Genomic DNA, 20740 nt, shown 5'->3' on the forward strand with positions numbered 1-20740 from the left:
AAGGCGCCATCTTCTTACCTGATACAAACTGTACTGAAAGGGATGAAGGAACATCTCTCTCAAAAGATCAGAGGCTTATGCTCCATCAGAATACTTACAGAGCTATCTGATGTTCAAGAAACTAAGATTTCTCTAGTCTGACTTGCATCCAAGAGCTACAAAAGCTATAGTAAATCAATCTGTTAGACAGCTTTACATCCCTCTATCCACTATTTTCAAGAACTTGAATAAGATGACCAGTAACATACCATCTTGACCCAGGTTCTGCAAAAGGCAGTGTTACCCCAAGATTACTACTGAGAACACATTATACTCTGGTAATCCCAGTTAACTCACGTCCAATTCAACAGCTTGACTTTCTTACTGAATCAGCAAATTACATAAATAATTATCAACTTGGAAAAAGACTTGTCCAAAACACCAGTGGGATTTTTTGTAAAAAAATATGCACCCAGAGGAACACAGTCACATAAAGCCATTCTTTGTCTCCATTTCAGTAATTTCAGAATATGAATTAGGAAGAGAAATATACTTGAGACAGTAGAAAGAGAAAAACCAACCAACCCCAAACATACCCCTTCAGGATAAACTTAAAAATCTTCATCAGTAAGTATGACAGATAATGGCCCAGGAACTTTACAAAGCATGCATTTACTGTACATCACTGTATCTAGGCCATGTAAACCAAGATAAACTAGGTTGACACCTACAAAACACACTGCAAATTCTGGTTTTCCAACTTTGCAACCATCTATGTTAACACTTTAAAGTGAACACTAAGACACTTAGAGCTGTTAAAAAGAACACTGTATCACATTAAATGGAAAACATTTTTTTCATGTCTCAGGAGACTCTTCACAGAAGTATTCCTGCCAAAAATCCCCTACAGAGTATTTCTTTGTTTGGAGCAGTCCCTTCTGGCCAGCTCAGCCAGTCTGTGACAAACATAAGGGAGGAAATTTGACAACAAAGAAAAGCTATAAAAGGAGCGTCCAAAAAAGCTCTGTGCACTAGAAAGTGCTTCTCAAAGGAAGTATTAACTCAGTGACTGCAAATCTGAACTTGTTCCCATGCATTTTGGATAAAGTACATGCTGGAGGATGCTTTCAGATGTTGCCAGGAACAGGGAGTGCTGGGACAAAATGTAGGCTTGTTGATAAGGTAGAAAATCTTCACTGACTTCAGGTCTGACCAGGTCTGAGTCAAGTAACTCAGAAATCGGAACACACCAAGCTTTTCATTTGGAGAAAGAATCAGACTTGGACCGTCAGAAGTGAAAGTGCAAGTATTAAGATCTGAACTAGTCTGTTGATGCCAAAAAAGAACTGCTTTTCGGATGATATATATTGTAGTATGTATACAAAATCAACAAACCTCAGTTTTATCAAAAAATTAATACAACAAAAAACCAAAACACTAAAACCAGAGCTGTGTGGTGGGAGAAACAATATGCTTTAACAATTTTTAAGTGTTAACTATTTTTAAAAATTTTAAAATTCACTGCAAGACATAAGGAGTAAAAGAAGTTATAATTAAGATGTGAAATATTATTTGAGGCACACAAGGTGGTCTGAATCTGGAAACAACACAGAACAAGCTCCTGCCAAGTATGACAGAATTGTATACAGTAATCTTTTAATAATAATAAAATTGTACAATTGTATACAGTAATCTGTGCTGAATACATTAAGAAGTACGAAGCCTGCACTGCTGATGTATAGTGCAAATGGTAAGTCAGCAGCAAACTTAGAATGAATTTTAGTAGGCTTGCATAGGAAGCGGAAAATAAATTTCCAGTGAGGCAGCACTTACCAAGCTTTAGTGTTCTCAAGTTTTGGAGAAGCTCTATTTTCAAAGTTCCAAAATATTTGAACTAACATTACTTGACATCCTATAAATATTCCTAGGCACAAAGACAAGGCTCTAAAATCATTACTTTAAAAGCAGTGTACACAACTCACTAATTTGGTATACTACAGTATGACCTACAGGTTACCATTTGGGCTTTCAGAATGTACTGCTAAGCAGTTGTTGATGCCTTCTTTCCATGGTTGATGTGCTCCATATTTCCATCTTTTCCATTTACTGGTTTGCAAGATACTGTTGATAAAACAAATATTTCTTCTTCCTAATTATTTTTTTTCTCCTACTAATCAGATTCTTTCCAAGTGCAGAACAATTCTCAGCATAAGAATTCTAGAATCACTTGACACTTACTCTTTGACATCACGAAGCTGATCAACATCCTGAGGTTTTGTGAAATCTGGATCATGTGCCAGTAAGTGAATCATATATGGTACCACATATTCAGGCAGCAAGGACAGCAATTTTTCTACAGTAACAACAACAAAAAATTGCTTCTATATTACACACATATATCAAAGGAAAACTTTTTCAAAGTACAACTTTTTCAAACATGAAATGTAAAATTTTGACTTGCATTTTCTTCCTACAGACTTTACTTTTAATGAATCATTAAAAATAAATGAACAGGTTTTACTACTACAAAACTACTTGGCCTTGCTTCAGGAAGAAGGTCATAAAGCCTAAAAATATCACAACACAATTTTTATTTTTTGAGCAAAACAACTACAGCCATAAGAGCACTGTATTTTACATCCATAATTCTCAGCAATGTACAGAGGAGTATTTTATGGTTTATGCTAACACTGAACTAAGTAAATTTTGATTTGAATGTGTCTAATACAAAGATGAGGAAACAGATTAAACTTATCTGGTGCTCCTTTAGAAAAGCCAATTGCTTAAGGTTTAGTAATTATTCCTCCCAGTTTACTATTATTCTATTCTTAACAATTTTACTGAAATACTAACCGTTAGCCATAGGATTCTGCTTGATATATTCTCTTCGTATACTGATGTTTTTGAGCAAGCACTGTCTGGCATGTGCTCTTCTCTCCTTCACAGGGTCTTTGGCACACAAAGCAAAGATTGCCATATATTCCAAAGGGAGCAGTAATTTCACAAGTGCCTTATGCAGCTTCTGGGCAAATATCTGCCTCACTTGGTAGCATTCATCCTACAGCAACACAAACCATAAAAGTGCAACCATCAAAATCCTGGTCTTAAAAAAGGCATTGGAAGTGGAATTATGAGGAAGCTTTTTAAAAAATATGAACAGGAGCAGCACTAAAAACATTTGAAATTGAAACTTCAATAACTCTTGTGAAAGCTGCAGTGAGGAACAGAATACACTCAGTGTAGCAGCAACAGAAGGATGCAAGGACTCAGAACTCAATTAAGGGTCACTTCAATTCTAATGCAGTTACTTACATTAATGACGAGTGCACAGAGCTGGAACTGTTCTGGGGTAATTATTTCATGGTAACAGGGTTCCTGTGCAAGCTTCATTATTGCACTACCAGCAGCTAATCTCAGTCGAGACATATCTGATTTACTAAACATGGCAGAGAAAAAACCCAGATAATTAAACACAGATCACCACAACTATCCTTAAATTAGCTGCATGTCTCAATTTCTTCTTTTTACAAGATCAATGACCAATCGATGAAGTCCCAGTAACATAGCTATAGATCAAGCTAAATTAACCTTACCAAATTTGTGAAAAATAAAAGTGCCTACCAAAAAACTCTACTTCCAGTAAAACAATGAAATTAGGAGTCAAATTTCTTGTTTTCCTATCACTGTCTAAATGACAGCAACACTTTTGCCACAGTTTTTCTCCTTCCTTCCTTCACCCTCAAGATGAAGTTGAGGTGCAGTTACCTCGCAGTTGGAATGAAGCAGCACCACCCAAGATAAAATCTCATGCTTGGGAGGTGGTTATCACTCAGTTGTTTTCAAAGATACCTCTGCAGGTGTTTTACTCTCTACAATGTCTTTTACTAGGAAAATAATCTATTCTGGAACTCTGTAGGTATAAGCAAATGCAAGAAAGGGAGTAACAATTTCATGCTGCTATTCCACTCCTATTACCACTCTGTGCAGATCTTAACATTCCACAAGCACTCTTTGAAATTCAACATTCCAACAATTCCAACATCCTTTGAAATCTTACAACAAAATTGCAGGGAAGCCTGCAAGGAACAAAATCTGACCTGATTCGCTTCTGTTCTGTCAAGTCTCCTTCACTGACGAGCATGGCTGACAATAACCGGAGTGTGGAGTTGGCAGATTTTGACTGGTTGTTTTTCATACCCAACAACCAGCGGACCAAAAGTTTAATTGCTTGCACCTATTGCACACAAACAGATCAACGATCAACTTACTTGCCAAACTTTCTAAAACCTACTGTTGTCAAACTGAATTTCCCATAGATTTCTGTGTGTTAGAGCTGATACATTTTTAAAAGAACAGAATGAAGCAGTAATTAGAGTGAAAAAGGAAGAAAGAGTATTTGTGACCTCAGAAGACTTCAACTATGGTCCACTGTCTTTGCAGATTTGCATCTGCAAAGGATGCAAGATACTTGATATATGATTAAAAGTAAGAGCACCTAGATAAAAATTCCTAGAAATGGCCATAATTAGATTCACATTCATCAGGGTCTCAATTTATTTCAAATCTGTTTATAAGTCACTAAAGTCAAAGTCACCTTTCTTGTGAACTAGGAGAACTAAAACTTTTGAATTTCTTGATTTTCTCAATGCTCTGAATAATTAGTATCAGTAAGTGAGGACAACAGAATGCATAGTTTCTATCAGTTTTATCACTTCTGTGTATAACCACAAAAGCAATAATATTTTAATAGGACTAATACAAAAACACTTGAAGGGATTTACTCTAACTTTCCCCATTGCATAACTTGAAGAAAAGTAAATTTTTAATTGCAGATATACACATCATTGCTGCCAGCAGATAACACACCTTTGCTAGTACTTCTGGAGAGACTTCTTCATCTGGAGACCACAATTTTCCGTTTTTCTCACCTGTTGACTGTAAGAAAATTCATGTAAGTTTACAAACTGGTTCAACCCATACAGAAAATAAAGAAGTAAAAATAGAAAAGTCATAGATTAGGCTTTCTTTTACAAAAATACCTTTTATAATGCAATTATCACTGTACTAACCACTTACAGAATATTACTTTATGGAGTTGTTAAACAAAACAGCTCTATTCCTCACAGAGTTCATAACAGGCTAACAGCAAAATAAACACTAACAAACCCCCCCCCAAAAACAAAAAAAACCCAAAACACAACCAACCAACAAACCCAAAACAAACAAAGAAACAAAAAACCACAAAAAACCACCTTACCCTATCATTCATTAGGAGATCTTTCACAATGAAATTTGCGACAACAGATTTCATTGGAGAAGCAAACTGGTCTGGAGCCAACATAGAAATATGACCCAAAGAGACCAAGGGAGTTATAAGCTGTTCAGGTACATCAGCATTCAAACTTCTACTAAGAGGCTGAGGAAGAAAAGGAAAAAAAAATTCAAAATTCAAGATGAAGCTGAGGTACAGTTAATGCACAGTTGGAATGAAGAAGCTCCACCCAAGATAAAATCTAACATGCTTGGGAGGTGACTATCACTCAATTGTTTTCACAGATACTTCTGTTCAGTTAATAAATTAGCATGTCTTAAAAAGTGTTTATTTTACTGCTGTATTGCTGATGCATTTCACTGTTTTTTCCAAAAGAATTAATAAAATCAGCAATCAGAAGTATAAAGAATACAATTTCCTATTCAACAGTAAACAAAAATTTCACAGAAGTTAAGGGCAAAGCAAATTCTATATTTTCTTCTTATTTTAATGTGAAACATCTTCAAACCTGAGAGACATGGGAAAAAAAACTTTGACTCATTTCTGTTTAGAAGTTGTGAAAACCTGAACCCCAATTGCCAACAGCAGAAAACAGCAGCGAAAACCTTGGAAACCACCAGGAACACTTCTACTAGCCATCAGTATTTACCTTCCAGGTAACAGTCACCAGAATAATTCCTTTATCGTCCCACACCATTGCATCAGATTCTGGTATTAGGGAGGGAACAAGCACTCTCACAGAAGTCTAAGCAGAGATCAAACTCTGCAAGCTTAATTCAAAGCTTTTCACACTTATAAATTATGCACAGGCTCAAAGATAGCCAAGATTAGGAACCAAAAATATTTTACAAGTGCAGATTAATAATGTTATTATTTTAAAGACTACAGTGATTAGTAATAAACTCCCTGCTCTGTACAATAAGTCTTTTTGCTTAATAACTTGTCTAAGGAAGCAGTAAGTGAACAGTAAGCTGATGTCTGAGCTTACAGTCAAGGTTGTTCTGCACTACCTTAGTGAGGCAAAGTTAAATGTTTAAAGACCTTAAAGCTGGATAATTCAACACAGCTTGAAAGCAGGGGCTGTTATCTCTCATTTAGTATCTGCTAAATGTGTCCCCATGGGATTTGCTGTGGATCAAGCCAGCATATTTAGCTTACTTCCCCTCAACTTCTCCCATGCAGATACAAATGAAAACCTTCATGAAAAACTATCAGACATGACAACATTAGTAAATTGTGACTTTAAACCAAAAATATTAATAACTTGCTATTGTAAAATTAATGACTTAATTATCATATATCTGTAGGCTTCCTGACCTCTTAAACTGTTATCTGTTAATAAACAGTAGGAATTAATTTTAATTACTAGTACCAATTAATAACAGAAACAAATCTTAAAAACAAAAAGGCAACACATACCTCAAAGATCTGTGCAAGTTGTACTTCTTTATTTGAAAATACGGCATGTATACAGTGAACGGCTTGTTTTGCCTGATGAGGAGTGCCTCTTTTTGCTTTCTGATGCAAAATCGGAATTAGTGTTCTGTGTGAACATTAAATAGAATACTTCAAAATGAAATCTGCAATCTACAAAAATATAAGTATCTTCACACATACAAATCCATCATCACTGTCTCATAAATCAAACATTCCTTTGAAGTCTCTTCAGGAAAGATCACAATCAAAGTAAAAAGCAGGACGGAATTGTATTTAGTAATGCTTGTTGAATATCTGACTGTACACATACAAGAAGGAAACAGCCCACAGGAAAAAAATCAAACATGAAAGAAAATCATCATCAAAATAAAGCTATTTAGGAAGACAAATATAAGGTGGGGGCAACACGACAGTTTCAGCTAGGGTGAATTCCTGGACTTATCCAAGCCTGGGAATGACAGGCTGAAGAAAACATGTGAAAGCTAAGAATAACCACTAAACATCAGCATGTTTACAGCCTTTTAAAACTGGAACTTTTAATCACAATGTACATCCAAGTAAATAACTGCTTTTTTATGAGACTTTGAATTTGAATCTCGTACAATCTATCTGCTGATCAGAAGGCACAGAAGGAAAGTGCAGGGCAGAAGCCACTCTTGCTATCAGGTGCAGGTTGGTCAGACTGTTCAGTGTCCCTCCTCAGGCAGTGCCTGTCAGAGCTCAGCAGGTGAGACACTAACTCAGGAGCTTTACCCTGCAACTCACTCAGCAACTGACATGAAAAAACAAAATCACCTAGAAAGAGTCTGACACAGAAACATCCCAAAAATTTCCCTGCTTTCTTGAAAAGCTCTAACAATATAGTATTCAGTACATGGATTATTCAGCACTCCGCTGACACATTCTACATAATCAAAACCAGCAACCAGAGGCTGAGGAGTAACTTGCTGGATTGAAAGAACCAAACCTCAGTTTCCTCAAAACTCCCACAAAATCCAAAACCAAACCAAAGACCCTGAGAAATATGTTAACAGTATCCTGAAGTAGAAAATCTATTCTCAAACCTGCCAAGATTCCACAAATTGGATTAGGAGCCAAAACAGGAAAGAATTCAGTAAAACCTATAGTTAAAATATGCTTCAATGACTAACCTACAGTTTTCATGGTGTTAAGTTACAAGTGCATTAAAGTGTCTTTGCCAGGCCTTGGTGAAGCAGTTACAAACCTCAGCACATCACAAATGACACAAATCTACAAAAGGTGAAACCTGAAACGTTGACATGCACTTTTACAGGTTTACATACACAAGTTTACATGTGGTCCATAGGCTCTGTTTGAGCATGGCCAGAGCTTTCATCAGGCTCCCAAGTCATATATGGTAGTCTTTGTCCATGAACTGGTACAAAACCCCTTATTCATTTCCTATACAAGGAAGAACTTGAGCTGCTGCTGGTGAACACTGCTTCCAAGAACAACAAGTTGTCTGCTCACAGAAGCATTTAAAAAAACCCAAAACACAAACAGGTCCCTTGAACCAAACTATCTTGTTGATTGTATCAAATCATTCATTTATGATAAAGATTCTGAATACATGAAATCTGGAACATCTACTTCTCCTCAGACTTCTTTTTCTTTGTGTTAAGTGCAAACACTGACATGGCTTTCCAGAATGCCGACCTGACTTGCCCGGAAACCATGCCAAAGATGCTACCTCCACTTTGACAGTTACATTTTTAAGTTGACACTTCCCAGACTAAATTTCACCAATACCTGGCTAAAGCATGAAGTCACAGAAATGTCAGCAATACCAAATCCTTTGACAGAACATGATATAGCCCAGCAACAGAGTATTGATTAAATTCTGGTAGGGAACCAAAGCCACTTGGGACTTGAACTGTACTAACAATGGAGACTGCTGAGCTTTTCCTTCTCTTTACCTCTACAAATGTCTTAACACACCTCATATACCTGTATTTGTAATATTTCTCTTTTGTCCAAAATCTGATCCCTGTTCAGAAGAATTGCTGAGGTTACAGCTTTAATTTACCGCAAACTTAGAAGTGTACACTGATATGCATTTTAGCATGGCAATATCCAAAATGCTATTTCAATATATAAGAACTTGAAACCTGTGATTTATTATTTGGACAAGTTAGTTACTGACAGGCTGATTTTAAAGTTTCAGATGTTACTCACAAGGTATTTAATAGCCTGTGAATGAATACCTAGTAGATTATGCAGCTTTAATCAGCAGTACAACATGAACTGCATGATAACTTACAGCCAATTATTTGCTAGAAATTCCTGCCTGCTTTTAGATTTTGTTTCCCATCTTGTCTGATAGCAAACAGAGATGTTAACTACATCAGTGATTGTATCTGCGTTCCTTACAAAGACAGAAAAATCGTGTGAAGGACAGATATGAGTAGAAATTATGCCAAGGAATCATATCTTTGCTGTATTTTTGCTGTTGCTTATTTTGTAACCTAAAAGATTTGCAATGCACTATGGTTTTAATTTGTCTATTATAAGAAGATTTTTAAGAAGTACCTAACACATTCAATAAATATATAAAAACTGTGAGAGCACAGAATTTAAAAATGAAGGGACAGGGACAGAAAGGTACTGAAGGAAATCAAAATCACAGAAGTTGTTCATATTGACAAGACCAGATAGGGGCAACGCATTGTATGAACTATCAAGAATTCCAGATATGGAAAGCAGCAGGTAACAATACTCACGATCTTATCTGTGGCAAGTCTGTTTCTATTTTGTGACCCGTGTTTCTGAAAATCTGTATGGCTGCCTCAGCTACCTTATCATCTTCCATCCTGAGGCACTGCAGTAGAGACTCATAGGTCTCTGCAGAGTGGAACGAGGTAGGATGTGTAAAGGACAGAACCTGCAGACACACATTAAAACAAAGGTACATTTATTCATAGTAAATGAATTATCAGAAAAAACAAAATGATGGCTGTTTATGAGCATTACCATCAACATAAACAGCTGTTACATGCCCATATGAAACTATTACATTCAATTACTTCATTGTGGAGAAGTTTATATTTAAATTTACAAAAAAACTCATCTAGGTTTTGTTTTTCAGGTCCTCCTGTCCCCCAAATACTTTTTAAGATACTATATTATTTGAATATATAAAAACACACTTCTTCAAATGAACACTTATTCAAGAATATTTCTTTATATTGCAATCTATTTAAGAACACTGCTTTTCAACCTAATTTAACTGAACTGAAATTTTAATTTCTTCAGAATCTGTAGTCCCTGAGGAGAAATCAAGAACGTTAAGATATCTACAAACAAAACAGGGGTACTCTTTTCCATATATTTAAAATCCTTCTCTCTCCCCCTTCCACTTCTCAGCACTGCCGAGAATACAAGCTCCCTTTTTTCCTCTATGTAACATGGCCCTTGAGCTAAACTGCTTGTTTTCCTTCCAGTGTCATACACACTCCAAAAAAGGTGTCCCTCCTAGTTTCCCTGTTTCTCTTCCTCTCACTTTACCTCTACATTTTCTTCTCTACTACTTCCCTAAGCAGAAACCAATTTCTGCTTTAACATGTACATTTCAATGCTCAGCACCTTTTCAAAACATACTCCTTCCAACAAACCATCTCTTCCATTATTATTCTTTCAAGGGAGTATTAATAACCAGTTTCATACATTAAAGAAGTAATTATCTAAGTAATGACTATTAAAGCTGTGCTAACATTAATTTGTTGCTCATGCCACTTTTGTCCCTTCCATGACAAATTATAGCTGCATTAATGTAGATTACCTTGAGAAGCTCAAGTCCTGCACGAATAGCAGTATCAGGACTTACACCCTCCTCTTCATCATCAGCTGTCCCCTCTATAGATTTATTCATTAGTTTTACTAGTGCACTGAAATGAGAAGTACAAAAAGGAACAAACAAGTAAGTATGACAATGTTAAAGGCTGCAGATATAAGCAAGATTACTTGGTTTTCACAACATATAAAGAGAAGGCAACAGTTCTTCATGGGTGGTGTTGGCATTGCTATTTGGTTCTTGCTATTTTTAAGTTACTACATTAGCCCTGTTCCTTCTAATTTCACTTTCTGCAAAAGAAATTCTTTAGGGGGAAAAAAATCCATCCAAAAAAAACCCCCACCATGCTGGTGGCATTAGATTAACACATACTTGCACGAGTTTCAGAATGTAATTAGGTTGCCAGACAAGTCTCAAAAGAAATCAAAACATTCTCTTGCACAATCCCACAAAAGCTAATTAATTCAGATGCTATATGGAAGACTGTGCTGCAGTTAACTATGTGAAAATTATGTTCACAGTTTTCACCTGAAGTCCCAAAAATAGAACTTTCACCATGAACTGCTACATTTTTTAAATCATTTTGCAGACAGCACCGCAAAGCAGCATCAAAAGAAGCTGCATCCTTTAGGTTGCTGGGAATGAATACATCTACATAATTTTGATTTAAAACTCACCCACACATTTAGTGCTAGGACAGACCAATTTAAATACCAAGAAAATTATTTTTTCTTTTGCCATTTCTATCACCTTTTTAATCATTCATGAGTCAACTGTTCATGATCTTTCAAACTTACCTAATGGCTTCTGAGTCAATATGTACAGGGGCAATTCTTTCCAAAAGAAATTTGACCATTTCCAGAAAAGGATTTGTTGGCTGCTTAGGATTTGCAAGTTTCCGGGCTATCTCCCTCTACAAAAATGTTAGATACAAACAAGAATTACACTCATTTTACTTCTTTAACATGTTGAGGAAGCTAAATATAGTCTTCTTTTTGCCACAGAGATTGTCTATATAATCAGTGAAATGCACTTTAAGGGGGTTATCCTCACACTTTTCTTTATCTTATACTCAAAGCAGACATACTTTACAAAACCAATGATACAGAGTTCTAGTCAGAGTTCTTCAGGGGTTCTTAAGAATTGCAGCCCAGATTCAGAACAGATTTAAGGAAGAGTGAAGTGCAGTGCACAGAATGTGTATGAATATTGTCAAGGTTAATCCAGAAAACTGTGGGTAACCCTGTAGTATGTGAGATTTCATAACAATGAAAAAATTGCCCTGCTCCCTTCCCTGCAAAATTTCTGAGCCATTAGACAAAACTCAGGAAGTCTGTCTGTAGGTGCTCTTCATGATCTTTGCAATTTCTGCCAATTAAATTGCTTACTTTGCGTTAGACCATTAAAAAAAAAAATCTGTGGTGGTTGGCAGAATCTGGAAGAGTACAATTTAATATTAAGGTGTGTATTTTTGTCAAAGAGGTTAAATAACATAATAAAAAGAAAGAGTGATCTCAAAAAAGAAAGTGAACTCAAAATACTCTTTTAGGATAAAAAATAAATTAATAATACATAGATAGTAATAGATGACTTGCAGGTACTTCAAAGCTGAATCACTGTGAGTTTGGTAACCCTACCACAAAACAAGCACTTGAAATAAAATATTTTGAAGAACTAAATTGGTCCTTTAGACATTATGCGTGATGCTCATAATCCCAGGAAGGAATAAAGCTAATGTTTTCTTTAAATGATGATCCTAATTATCTTTTCCCTAATCTCTAAAAGTTAATCAAAAACTCATTTTTTGAAAATTTGAAACATGTAAAAACCATGTTTAGGTAACTAAGGCAACATAATTCCAGGTAGCTGTTTTAAGCACAAATACTTTTGGTATAAAAGTTTGCTTTTCCATTTCCTTACCACACAGACATCTGCCTGTTTACAAGAACATGTAGGGCTAATTAACAGTTCAAGCTGGGACCGAAGTTTCTCATCATCACCCAAAACCTGATTGAATTTCTTCACAAAATCTTGTGCTTTTCCAGGATCTGGAAGGTTTTCTGTATGATTAAAAACAGTGTACCATGAGATAAATTTGCAACTTCAGCAGACCAAGATTCACAGAAATAGTTTCTAGGAATGCTGTAGTAGTTTATAGTATGTTTATAGAAAGTTATTAACACTTACTTGCTATGGTCATCAGCTTTCCAAACATGGCAGCACTGTTTGCTTCTGACTGAGGACAACAGCAAAAACAGACAAACAAATCAGCAATATCTCCTTTATAAAATACACCTTTAAGCTGATCTGTTAGTTCCTCTGCAGCACTACTTTCTACTCCTCGATCTTATGTTTTATGTTTTTGTTTTAAGAATAGATACTAGATTAGTGTAACAATCATTAGCAGCTTCTACACAGAAAGGGGAAAAATCTTCTTGTAACATCAAAGAACTGCAAAAAATCATTAGTTCACATAACAAGTCCAAATCAGGAAAAAGACCCCGGTACCCCCCAAAACAGAAAATTCCCACAAGCCCACTCTCTCACCAAAACCTCAAAGTAATGCCCTTCTATTTAAAATTTCTACTAGTAAAATTCCAGTACAAATACTTTAAAACTTGTTTTTTCTAACCAATGAAGAAATCACTGCTTTATGTTACAACATGCTCCATTTTCAAAATCTCTTAGAAAGCAAGAAAGAAGAAAGGTCTTTCAAAAGCAAACAAAAACCTCTGAAACTTTTAAAACTTGTTCCAAAGTTCTTGAGCAGTACTACGAAAGAATGATCAACAGAAGAAGGTCATATACCTTCAAGCATTACAGAAAGCAACTTTACTTTGTGAGAACGGAAGGTTGTCTACATACAGAAATCAATGAATAACAAAGTTACACTGAACAAGTAACACAGTATTAAAACTCCCCAGTAAATCAGTCCCATAGATCCACTGGATAAAGTATAAATATTTTCAAAACCGTACAGTGGGCTGCTTATGCAAATCCAGCAATTCTCGTACATGACTCCTTAGCATGTTCTGGCACTTCCACATCTCATTCAGTGCTCTGCAAAAATGGGAAACCAGAAAAGAAAAGCTTCTTCATGACAAGAACACGCTGGATGTTTTAATAAACAAGACTGTTTATTTATCTTAGAAGTGTAACACCTGCTAGCCAAAATCAAAACCTACCAAATACTAAAAAGGACTGCTGAAAACAAGGTGGAACCGATTTTCTCTTTTTACAGAACATCATCTCTCTTATTCTTCTAGGAACAATTTAACATATGCAGGACACCCACAGTATTTCTTACAACCATCCAAATAAAAAATGGGCCACCATCAAACAGAATTCAGTTACAGATACCTTCATCATAGTCCCTAAGACAGAGCAAACCTAGAAGTCATCACTCGCACACTTTTAATTCTGCTTTGTTCTCATTTGATGAAAATGAATGGATAAACCCGCCCTTCTCAAACACCATGGGATCTTTTAGTCTAATGGACGTGTCGGGTTTGTATATAAAAGGGAAATGCTTTCAAATACTATGCTACTTGCAAATAATGCTAAGCATCCATTATTTGTATTTTTATTATATATTACAAGTAAGATAACAGAGATGTTAGAAAAGCCTAAGAAAGCAAGTATTTGCTGAATACAAACCATACTTACTTGACAGCATTTGGATCCAAGCTAGCATACAAATAGTACAAGCACTTCATTCGCTCTTCTGTTTCCAGATTGTGTGGAACAAGATACTGAGCAAAGATTTTCTCAACCAGTAATCTGCAGGTAAAGAAGAAAAAACGAAGAGAAATCACTACTGTACATGTCAAACAATAGTGATACTTTCAGACAAGCTGAAAAAAAACAAGAAATAGGGGAAGTCATTGAAACCAGATTTTTCAACAAAGAAAGAAGACAAAAAAGCAGTGGCTTTTTTCTCAGCTGTAAAGGTTCTTTCCACTACTGATAGAAAGACTAGCAAGAACTGCTCCTCGAGAGCTTTTACTTTCACCTCTAAGAGAAGAATCTGTCACCATCCAAATTCTCCTTGTCTTTAGGATCTGAGAATCTCCGTTTGTTTATTCTAATGTATAGAAGGAAGGAATGCCGACAGTAAAAAGCTCAAATAAAGGAGAAAAAATACAAGAATATAACTCAAAGGGGAGAAAAAGTAAAAATCTATAGTATCCATGAGGGAATGATTAAAATTGAACTGTAGTACCTGAGAATCTACTCATTCTAATACACAAGCCAAAAGTCAGCACCAAAAAGGTGGAGATGAAGGAACGCTAAAACACACAGAATTAAAGGGGCAAAGGAGAAACTGAGAACAAACCAAACCAGCAAAAACAATCTCCAATTATCTTTTAAAATACACACTTGAAGTTTTACACTAAATACCAACTTTGAACTACAAAATATGAGTAGTTCATCTAACTAGAGTCCCCCAATGAACAAACATTCAAATGTTAATTTAATTCATACTCATGAAAGCTGCACACAATGTTCAGTTATACAATTTGATATTTATTGACAAATACTGTGTGTGTGTTTTATAACTTCTTCACTATGCACCACTGCAGTAGTACTAGCAAGAACTCTGTGAGTGCCTTGTACAGAGACCACAGCAGCACAGATCAAACATACCTCATTTCTGCTCACATGGTTTATTTTTGTTGAAAGAAAATTTCGAGAGACATGATGGTAAGACAGAGGAATAAAAGGATGACCATGAATATGGGTACAACTATCTCAAGACAGCCCATTAGTATTAAAGAAAACTTGGCGTTGTCTCTTTAAATGTACACTTTCCTACTGATGACTCCACAAGCTAAATAGTTTGGGGAATGGGATCTTCAGATCTCAAGGGACTCCATCTGTTTAACACACTGGAGACTGGAAGCATTAGAGCTCTTACCAATTTATGAACATTACTCTAGTCCATGTCTCCAGACACACGTTCTAAAAAACTGTCAACACAAATGGAGAGACTGCATCATCCCTTCCCTGGTTCCTGTTGGTTAAGGCCACAATTTACGAAGTGGGAATAACTGCAATACACACTTCTCTCCTTTGAGGAAAGTGACTGGCTATCATAACAATAGTTGATAACTGGGCACTGTTTCAGATGTGGTTATTTCACTCCATTCCTTGTGTATTTGTTGTAAAACAAAGAAGCTCAGAGAACATATGAGAGGCAGCTCTTACGGTCAGAAGTTTTCAGTCTTGAGTAGACGTGTATATCAACAGTCAAGCAACAACAAAAACATTATCAAGTAACTAAGTTATTAATGTGTGGAAAAAAATCTGTTCTATTCCACTTCATGCCTGAGCTCTGTGTGATACTGCACTATTATCTTCTTAAAGAACTAGCATTATCCCATGCACCTCTGGAAAATACTCCAAGGCTTAGAGCTGTCCACTGCTATTTTTTATCCTCTTTGCTGCATTACTGAAGGAAAATAGGCCAGAATTGGCTAATTCTGGCCCATGCTTGCTTATGTGTTTAAAGGATTGGATAGACTGTCTTGAAAGATCATAGCACTTCTATAGCTCATCAGGTGCTAAATTTTTTAAATCCTGATTATAGCACTGAAACACATTTATTCCTCCACTGAGATCAGGAAACCAACCCAATGATGTCACTGAGCAAGAACTTAATTGTCAGCCTTTGAAGACTAGTAGAATTTTTTATTAAAATTCAGAGTATCAAACTGACCTAGAGGAACATTAAAAAATCAAGCCACCAATCTTTCTGTGTGGACATCCAGAAAACAAACAGGATACAACCCATGCCTCCTCATAAAAAACCTAGTTTCAATACTGTAATCAGACTTTCTGAAATCATGTCAGAGAAAGAAACTCAGCTTTGATGACACACTCTTCCCTTAAAATTCCTTGCCTCATTTCCATTAGTGCTCTGCATTTGCTGAGAGCAGAAATACAGAAAACATCTGCCCCATTCACTATACAACTCTGATTCATTCTCTGTCCACTATCAAACCTGTGTACTGAAAATGAGATGTAGACATGGTAGAAAAACCATAAACCTCTCAAGGCACTAAAGTATATTTTTATACATATGCTGAATTAGCTTTGTATAAACTATGTGAAGATTTCCTGATTTTCAAAACAGGTGCCAACTGATCAAGTATGTAATTATAGCCCACTTATGATCAGCCAGATGAACAAAGCAAGAGCCTTCACCACTGCAGTGGTTAAAAATTTGCTATCATAACTGGTGAGTGAAGGAAGCCATTGGCCCATTCAGACTGGTCCCTTTGATAACAAGACATAGTGAAGTAGCAGGCTGCATAAACAAGGCACTAAGAAACACTGTAAAAAATTTTCCGAGTCTACTATACTAAAAATTGAGGCTGAAATTCTGCCTTTGTGCGACTTTACATCTTCTTTCTTTCTGAAAGACTATTAATAATCTTCCAAAACCTTGGCCAAAATACCAAAACAATATTTCAAAAAAATCAAATGGATAGAGTGACAAAACAGATTAATCAAATGTGAAAGCACTCCTGATGTTTCTTCAGCTTTTGGTCTACCTAAAAGTCTGTACCAAAAGGAGAGATCAGTGCATGTACTGTGGTGTGGACATAACACTCACAGATGATGGATTTTAGCAGCCTGGCCTCTGGAAAGCAGTAATGCAAATAAGAACTGTCATAGTAAATGCCAAATTTGACAATTTTTTTTCTACACAGTAGTTAATGAAAATCTGCTATCATCATAGATCTAGTTTTATCAGTATATAAAAATTAATCCATGAACAGATAATACAACAATCCTGAATATGTGCATACATGTCTTAACGATTAATTAAATACATCAAACATCAACCCACAAATACAGAACATAACAGCTTTCACAGGATAAGCACGTATTTTCAGAGTATCTCTTATCACTATACAATTAAAATTAGGAAGACTTAGATTGACTCACTTGTCATCAATGCTGTTTTGATAATATATGTGCAAAAGTTTATCCTTTATCCAGCTCACTTTCTCTGCAGCATCTTTTCCAGCCTCAGCATGAAGACAATACTTCTTGTACAGCTGGGCAAGACCCATCATAGCTTCTTTTCTTACTCGCCACTTGAGAGGGAAGAAATTAAAAGAAGTTGGGGAATTGGTTTCGGTAAATAAATAAATAAATCAATCAAACATATAAAATACAGTAAAGATGTAGAAGCATGAAAGACAGAATAGCACTTTCTGATCTCCTATATTTAGACACTTCAAAAGCTGGAAAATGCTCTTTGAAGCCTCTAGATGAGAATTTGCAAAGCCTGCGTAAGGGTTTTCTTGCCCATACTGTGCAGATTAAACACTGTCAGTACCCAGGATTTCAGTACTTCTCTGTGCTGAGCAAAGAAAATCTGGGAGCTAGCCAACAGAAAAGAAGTAGAGTACAGCTTAACATGTATGCCTGAATAAGTGTATTGCTGAGTCAGGGTTTGGAAGGCTTATCTATTCAGAGACAAAGCACCAGAAGTGATAGAATTCTTTCTTCCCATTGCCTTGCACCATCTTATAGCACCCTTGCCTAGACATGGGAGATCTGGAGCTTCGGCCAAGCCAAACCTGCTAGGCTTGAACTCTTAGGCCTCTTTCCAGGACAGTGGGAGAGGCCCATTTTGCTGAAGCCTTGAAGCCATCACTCTAAACTGCAGGTATTAAGGGAAAAAAAAAAACAACGTTGAGTACAACAGCTACAGGAGGAGGTTCATGGGTTCTCAATCTTGCTTTTGATGGTCATACTTTATCCTCTCAAGTAAATAACAAGTATCCCATTATTATGCAATTTAACAGACAAGATCCATAAATCATCCCGTGCTGATTTGTGTAAGGAATCATACCAGAACCGACTTGAGATCAATTCAGGCAGTATAATGTCTCATGCTGAATGATTTACACAGTAAACCTCAGAAGACACTTGTTTTCCCACAGAATTTACAAGAAATGCATGAAATTCAAACTGAGATAATTTCTTCCAGAACACACTAGGTATCACTTCTGGCCTTGAACTCCCAAGACCTAACAATGCACAGATCATTCTAGCCTATGAAGCATAAATGTAGATACCTTTATTCATATTGTGAGCAACTTCCTCAATATTGTTAAACTGAAGGCTTGACTCAATACCACTGAAGTACTGCACATCGAATTTCTTAATAGTTTTCCTGAATGATTTCCTTTTCTTGAAGGGCAAAGAAAAGACAAATCTTCAAGATAATATGGCTCATGTCACCATAAGACACCACTAGTTGGAGTAGGTTATAACAATAAGATGGAAAAAATAAACTTTTATTTTGTTTCATATTTCTTAAGTATTAAAACCATAACTGACAGGTTAACACAGTAATGAATTTTCTAGAACATAACAGTAATCAGTTTTCACAAAAGAGAAAAACTTTAGCTATAAATAGATGTTATTGCTTAACTTTTCTGCAGGAATTTGTTCACTCCTGTTGCAATTTAAAGCACATTTAAAAGAAAATAAAGATCTGAAAGGGAAACAGTTTCATAAAAGTATTAACATTTTTCTGCATTCAGATATTCCCTGCATGTGATAGCTTCATCAGATCTCCTGTATGAGACAGGAAGGATGGCAAAACTAGTCAGAAGAAAAGGAAAAGATTTCTAAAACGATTCCAGAAAATTTAAGCCTAAAATGAAGGAGTAACAAGGGGTTACAAAAGGAAGGACGTTTGGATTGCCAATAAAATTCTGATTAGTGAAATTGCTGTAGAGTAGATCTCAGAGCATGTAGAAAGGCAGCTGCAGACTGACAATAGGACACACAGGACCAAACCCCTTAGAGAATGTTTTGAACACCATGGAAGCAAGTAATTGAAGAGGAGATACATGTAGGGGAAAAAGAGTAAGATGCTTCTGAGAATTAAAGCTGAAACAGCAAATAAACATAAAGAGAAATGTAATAAACAGTTTCAAAGGCACTATGAATAAATGTATGAATAAACACATCTAACAGAATTACTACTCTGATTTAATTAACAGAAGAATTTTGATAACCTTAGCTTCCCTGGTTGACCAATATAATTAAATTCCTCCACTGATGACTGTTGGCATGAGTTTTGAAAAAAAATATTGAAAATTCAATACAATACCTTACCCATTGGAACAACTAATCTATTCCTTTCATAAACATCCTACAATCATTCTCCTTTCATCTGGAAAAAGCCACAGTGGTTTTCAGTATGGTTAAACCTAACACACATGCTGAAAAATGCGTAAAAAGGAACTGAAAACGGGTGTATGACTCTATGGCTCCTCACTCTATTGCTTTTGACTTCAAGCTGATGATGTGCAAGTCAGTTCTTATGAAGGGCCCGAGTTTCTACTCCATAAAGACTGCTGGGAGAAATGCCAATGAAGTCAGCTGTCAAAACTCTCTTAACTTCTCAGGTTCTTAAGATTATACCAGTAAAATGGAAAAGACTATTTCTGTTATTTGTTTTTAAAATGTCTCCTAATTATTCTAAAAAGTGAAGATGCTGGAAAGACTCCTGAGACCATGTTCCAATGGAGCTTTTCTAAGAACAATTATTACCAAAGACTAGATTTCAGTTTTTGGGGAGCATCTGTTACCAAAGTTACTTTTCCATCTGGAGCAATAAAAATAGATTTGAAAACTAGTGGTGGAAGTGGGGTTTGTTTTGTTTTAAATTGTTGGTTTTTAATTAGTTACAATCATCATTCATATGCCTATACAGATCAACTCAGCTAAGGATGCTCCTTTAAAAAATTAAGTAGGGTCTTTTAGCCAGAAACTTTTACTCTAGAAAGTGTTTAGACTATCTTTACCAATACTGGGTCAATTAGAATATGATCAGGAGAACAAAACCAGATCACTTAAACAGCACACCAGTTAGCACAATTTAGTTTTTTTCTCTGATTTATAAAGATAAGAGGCAGAACTGAAATGATAGGTTGGCACTTCAGCCTGTTGGACAAGCATTCTTTTCATAGTAATAGCAATACTCATTGCTAAAAAGATGAAGTCAAACGGATAAAAAATCATTTAGGAGTTTGCAGTAGATGTGTCCAACAGAAACCCAGCTACAAATGGCAAATGCAGCCAGCAAAATACAGAGCTCTTTTAAAGAAAAAGAATTATTAAAAGAGGTATAATACACTCAGCCTGGAACTGAGAAAATCCTACAAAGAAAACAAAGATAGTTACATGGATATAATCAATGCTCCTCT

At 35.9% G+C, this 20740-nt stretch overlaps 1 protein-coding gene across 2 annotated transcripts in view; it reads right to left on the reverse strand.

Moving 5' to 3' along the window:
• The window catches only part of PDS5A (PDS5 cohesin associated factor A), a 76613-nt gene that overhangs the window by 13829 nt on the left and 42044 nt on the right, over positions 1-20740 (reverse strand). For both annotated transcript variants that reach the window (XM_083861149.1, XM_083861150.1), the window contains exons 12-26: positions 17454-17605; positions 14166-14279; positions 13478-13559; positions 12687-12735; positions 12420-12559; positions 11297-11412; positions 10488-10593; positions 9430-9590; positions 6671-6794; positions 5237-5395; positions 4846-4914; positions 4077-4213; positions 3292-3415; positions 2833-3037; positions 2218-2332 (exon numbers count right to left, since the gene is read on the reverse strand). In XM_083861149.1, the coding sequence (XP_083717275.1) occupies positions 2218-2332; positions 2833-3037; positions 3292-3415; positions 4077-4213; positions 4846-4914; positions 5237-5395; positions 6671-6794; positions 9430-9590; positions 10488-10593; positions 11297-11412; positions 12420-12559; positions 12687-12735; positions 13478-13559; positions 14166-14279; positions 17454-17605 (1853 nt within the window). The remainder of the gene's footprint in view (positions 1-2217; positions 2333-2832; positions 3038-3291; positions 3416-4076; positions 4214-4845; positions 4915-5236; positions 5396-6670; positions 6795-9429; positions 9591-10487; positions 10594-11296; positions 11413-12419; positions 12560-12686; positions 12736-13477; positions 13560-14165; positions 14280-17453; positions 17606-20740) is intronic.

This window comes from Zosterops lateralis, assembly GCF_965231275.1.
Source record: "Zosterops lateralis genome assembly, chromosome: 5".
NCBI classification, from domain to species: domain Eukaryota; kingdom Metazoa; phylum Chordata; class Aves; order Passeriformes; family Zosteropidae; genus Zosterops; species Zosterops lateralis.